Source organism: Brassica oleracea, chromosome C7, assembly GCF_000695525.1.
Source record: "Brassica oleracea var. oleracea cultivar TO1000 chromosome C7, BOL, whole genome shotgun sequence".
Taxonomy (NCBI): domain Eukaryota; kingdom Viridiplantae; phylum Streptophyta; class Magnoliopsida; order Brassicales; family Brassicaceae; genus Brassica; species Brassica oleracea.
In genome coordinates, this window is record NC_027754.1 from 32,224,037 (window position 1) to 32,229,792 (window position 5,756).

General features: G+C 33.0%; 1 protein-coding gene across 1 annotated transcript in view; it reads left to right on the forward strand.

Moving 5' to 3' along the window:
• Window positions 1-4,981: 4,981 nt before the first annotated feature.
• The window catches only part of LOC106306158 (1,8-cineole synthase 1, chloroplastic-like), a gene marked incomplete in the record, with an annotated part of 4,313 nt that continues 3,538 nt past the window's right edge, over window positions 4,982-5,756 (forward strand). The window contains 1 exon segment of the mRNA XM_013742651.1: window positions 4,982-5,198. Within this exon segment, the coding sequence (XP_013598105.1) occupies window positions 4,998-5,198 (201 nt within the window).

Genomic DNA, 5,756 nt, shown 5'->3' on the forward strand with positions numbered 1-5,756 from the left:
TTTGCTCGTTGCTCTCTGAGCTAGGTGTCTCCATCCCAGATATACCTGTCATCTACTGTGACAATATTGGTGCTACACACTTGGCTGCAAACCCGGTTTTCCACTCCAGAATGAAACATATTGCGTTGGACTTTGACTTCATTCGTGACTATGTACAATCTGGAGCTTTGCGTGTTACACACTTGTCTACCAGAGACCAGCTAGCCGATGCCTTAACGAGCCACTTACGAGTATTCGGTTTAAAGAGATCATGCACAAGATTGGTGTTACTCAAGTACCTCCATCTTGAGGGGGTGTATAGGAGATAATATGTAAATAAGGTTATAAGTGTCATTAGCTCTAACCTAAGCTCTCTGTAATAGCTATATATATTGTAACATCTACATCTAATAATATTCATTCAGCCTACATTCATATACGTTGTTCATGTATTCCATCTAAATAACCAAAATGGAAATTTCCATATATCGTTTATTATCTTTCCTAGTTTACTCTAGATCTACAGTAAATGTCGCATATCTTCTCTCTCGTGTTTTTATCTCCCACGATATTTTTCTGTTTGGATTTATGTTTCTCCGTTTCTCTTTCTTCTTCAGCCATCTCACCATCTCTTCTCTTTATCCACACAAACATGGCTTTTATCTATGTTAAGTTGGTGTATGTTGGTAGAGTCTTCTGACATATAAGTTTAGAGATGTGGTGCTATTGTTAGTAGAGTCTTCTGACATATATGTCTTATCATGGAACTAGTTTGATCTGATGTAACATATATTGAAATACACAATAAGACACTTCTTCTGACATATATGTCTATCATGAACCCTCGCAATATTCTACAATGCATAAATCAATAACCGAATTCGCATATACAACGCTAACATAAAAACGCTTCATGGTGTGGTAGCAAAATTTTCATGTGAAACAAATTTTGTAAGCAAATGACATGATACTACTCAAGCACAGTCAATTAGCTTTCAAAATTGCACTTAATCTACGCAACAGTCTTAGCTTTCAGAATTGCAATTAACATCTACGCAACAGTCTTTGTAAGACCATCTGCTTGCATGAAGGAGTAAATAACCGTAGGACTCACGCTTTCGTCCTTCTCATCAGGTTGCTTCCTTCTCGCAGCCGCACACGTACCAAAGGGGGAGACAGACCCACTTCGCCTCACAGCCTTCTTACAGCTAGAAGAAGACACCACACTCAAATGCGATGACTCGCAAGAAGACGCATCATAAGCACTGTTCCGTCTCAGAAGAGTGATATCACTCAAATTACCATAGAGCGATTTGTAATCTCTCAAATAAAATTTTCAATTGCAGTACTTAGGGATCGAATCAATAAGGAGTGAGGACACACAATAGATATAATGGTTGACCAGCAATCATGCATATCCATTCATTATACATCATAACCATCAATGTAAATCACCACCATCATCATCAATCAAAACCATCACCACAACATATCAATATGGAAGTATTCTAGTTCCAATTAACGATACTAAAACATGTCATGTTTGTTCCCTTAACTAACTATATATTCACGTTACCATCAATATAACATTATATCATATCATATCATATCATACCAAGCATTACCAATTAACAAACCACAACCATGACCATCAAGCAACATCACAATATTTCATACTTGCTAAAATAAGCATAACCACAATTCACCTTGGTCTTTTGGAATAAGATAAAGACACTATATGGTCACGTCGGATTTTTCGGGTCTCCTAGACAACACATGGGTTCTAGGATTATACATAAATATTTAAGAAAAACTAGTCTCAGATTTGGATTCAGGACGGAAAATAAGTCGGTAAATAAACCTTAACCTGAAAGAAACTTACCCGAAGACTTTCCCGTCCTACTTGCTCGGTTTCTCTTCCGAGGATTTCTTATGCTAGTAAGCTTATAACTTTCTCTCTCCGAGATTTTGTGGTTTCTGTGTGTTAAAACTAATGATAACGGTAACAGAAAGAAGACACCAAGATCTTCTCAAAATTAGACATATTTCGACGTTAGAAGAACAAATCATCAGAAGCAGCGGAAGAAGGCAGGTTACCAAGCAGATGAATTAGGACATGACCTGGCAGAGGCATGCAAGCAGGTGAAACAGACAGACAGGTGAAGCAGCAAGTGAAACAAGATAAGCAGAACAACCACCGTCCAACTCTATTTTTTCCAATAAAATAAAATGTTCGTCTGAAGGTTCTGATAGACTCAACTAAATCTCCACTTCCAGTCTTTAATTTAACAATACTATTAGCTACTATGACTCCCATTTTGATGATTACTTTTGGCTTTACCAGAGTTGAAGAGCTTTGACTCAGAAAGTTTTTGTAAGGCTCGAGACCGGCGTCTAACCGATCAACAATTTATATTACAAAATCTGTAAAAGGTCTGCAAGTCGACTTTCATATAAATAGCGAAATAAATCCATAAATCTAATAACTAAAATGTAACTGAAATAATCGCCAGAAATAGTAAAACGTAAGTCCGGAAATAAAATAAAAGAAAATGCCTAAAAAACTAGATGTCCGATCAATCTCCTACTCGTCAGTCTCACCTACAGGGGGAAAGAAGGGGTGAGTAACGGATGAGTCACTCAGTGAGGTATGTGATGCTAACCTTGAAATCCATAGAATCAGATATAGCACTTCGAATAAATATAATTTAATCCTAACTTGTGACAAACACAGTATCTAAAGTACCCAAAGAACAAACAATGGTCATAGCAAGGTGCACACCCGCTTTCCACTCACGCACTAAAAACACCGCCGAGATAGTGCTCGGTAACACTGCCCGTAGACGATTTACAGACTCCTCCAGGCTACGGCCCATCCGGTCGACTAGAGCTGGCCGTAACCTCCATACAATCCAGCATACAGAAACACGTCTCTGTATCCATCTCAAACAATTCTAATTAGGAATTTACATTAAATGAAGCAATCAATGTTGAACCATCTAACACCCTAATTATGGTTTAAGAAATGAACCTACACAGCTAAACACGCAAAGACCGACTCAATTCACACATACTGAACATATTAAAACTAAACTATATTTGTTCGAAATCCTAAACCGTGTACAAGAGGTTCGAGAATAGCTCTCACCTTATCAATGTGGAAAGTTAGTAGATATGAACTCCAACTCCTCAAACAGACTCCAAATCTGAAATCAGGGTGAAGAATCGAGTCAGAACGGCCTTCGAACAACGAAAATTAGGTAACGGGCGGTCTGGTCAAAGTCAACAGAAAAATCAACGACCAAACCTAAAACCGGCCGATCAACGGTCAAACCAGTCAAACCGGTCAACCCAGCCAAGCTGGACAGGATAAGTTAACCATGCCAAAATCAATTCGAACCAACCGGTTAGCTCAAACCTAAACAAAATCGATTTAAACCGGTTACCGAGTCACCGAGTTGACTCACCGGGTTGACTCGGCCGAGTTGACCGAATCACCGGCCATGTTTTGTAGCCTAACATGCATGAGATGGTTGATATCTAACACGACACATTGATATGATATTTAATAGCATATCCGAAGGTTAACATCATTTTTTCTTCAAAATGAGATAAATTTAAAATAAAATTGTGTTCTACTCCAATTCTAATAATTATTTTTATCAACTAATAATTCTTTTTATTTTAAAATTTTTACAAATTTCCCATAAATAATGCTATTTAACTATATCTTTATTATACATAAAATTAGTTTTTAAAATAATCTAAAATCCCTTATATATTAATTGGGAAGCATTACAACTTGTTTTGGTAGCCAAGTGTCAACATTAAAATGATTTTTAGAATCGTTAGACAAAAAAAGTTGGTCCATCTAAATATAGATTATACTTTTTATTAAACTAACTATCAAATTAATTAGTAGTGTACAAAAGAATATTTTTCATTATTTCCTTAACTAAAAGTTACGAAATTACCTAATATGATATATATATATATATATATATATATATATATATATATATGACAATTAATGATTACGAGTAATACATATTTGATAACAATTTATGTATCCTCCTTCCTTTTTGTTTAATTTTATATTATTAAAAGAAATTAAACAATCACGTTAACTATATAATAAAAAAATTTAGATTTTTTCTTATATGTTATATTTTGAATTTTTTAAAACGACTATAAATTACTAAAAAGGGTAAAAGTCTCACACTGAAAATTTTGTGATCAATGGTTTAACTTTTTTTGTCCAACCAAGATACAAATGATCATAAATCGTATGAATATGAAGTCTCATTTAATAGATATTCATATCTTTTATATATATATATATATATATCATTTAAATTAAATTATATACCATGTAAATACATAAATATGTTGATCTCAAAAATTGCATTGAAAAATTATTGAGATGTTAATACGTAATTATTTTACGGAAATGAAGATTAGAAAAGAAAGATGAAGTCATAGTGATTCAAGCAAATTGTATACATATTTGTATATATAATGTTAAAGAATTGTTTGAGCAAAATTTGGTTACATAATCCTATTTTCGTTTTCCCGAGAGAGAATGCTTTCGACTATCTCCATTGAAGATCCGAAAAAAAGACTTTGTGTTTAGTTCATCCATTTGAATTCATATTGAGCTTAGCATAATATAGAAAACTGGCTAAATAAAATTGAATGTGAAATTATATTAAGTTTTAATTTATGTAAAATCAATTATGACGAGATAAACAAAAAAGCAAACTCAAATTTTAAATAACTACCACCATCAAATTACTAAATAAAAACAACAAAAAATATTATTTAATATTATGTGGCTGATAATTAGATTTAGAACTATATGCATTAGATGATTCATTTTGGCACCACATATTTGCAAAAGAAATTCCCGATAAGGAAAAGTAGATTAATAGTACAGTACTATTACCTAACTGATTCGTTATATAAACATGTGTTGCCCAGTGTATTCAGACACCAAGTAGAGATAATCTTATAATTGAATGGCTACTTTCTGTATGTCCTCGCCTCCTATTTATATAAATGCATTCACCTCTAATGTTCGTCTTCGTCGTTTCGCATGCAAATCAATGACCAAAATGAAGTCGGATGATGTTTCTATTGACCTCTGCCGACGCTCCGGTAATTACCAACCTTCTCCTTGGGACCATCATTCACTCCTCGCGATCACGAACAAATATGCGGTAATACTATTTTAATCATTTTCTTATGTACTATGTTCATTATTTTGACAACAATTTTTTCGACAGCAAATTTATAGTTTAATTTCTGTCAGTTTCCATAAGTACTTTTTTTTAGAAGAAAAAAATGTTGTTTAAAAAAAAATATTTTATACATTTTTATTAATTAAAATTGATAAGTTATAAATCAAAAGAAATAATTAAATCTATCGAATTACTAATAGTTTAAGATTACTGAAAATTATTAATTATAAAATAATATATTTTATAATCAAAATTTAATGTATTTTTAATATGCGTGAACCATCAAAATCCATTAAATTTGAATCAGTTGGAACTAATCCCTTATATATTAATTGAGGAACATTTGAAAAGATGTAACTTCAATTTTGTATTAATTAAAAGAGGCCCCAATGCATAGGTGGCACTCAATTAGGTAGTCAATTACATTCAATTGAAAAATAAGTAGGTCCACATTCGATTTTTATATGTTGTTAGATAGGTCAAACTATATGATATAATGATATGATATGATATTTTCTTTCCTTAAATAAAACCTAC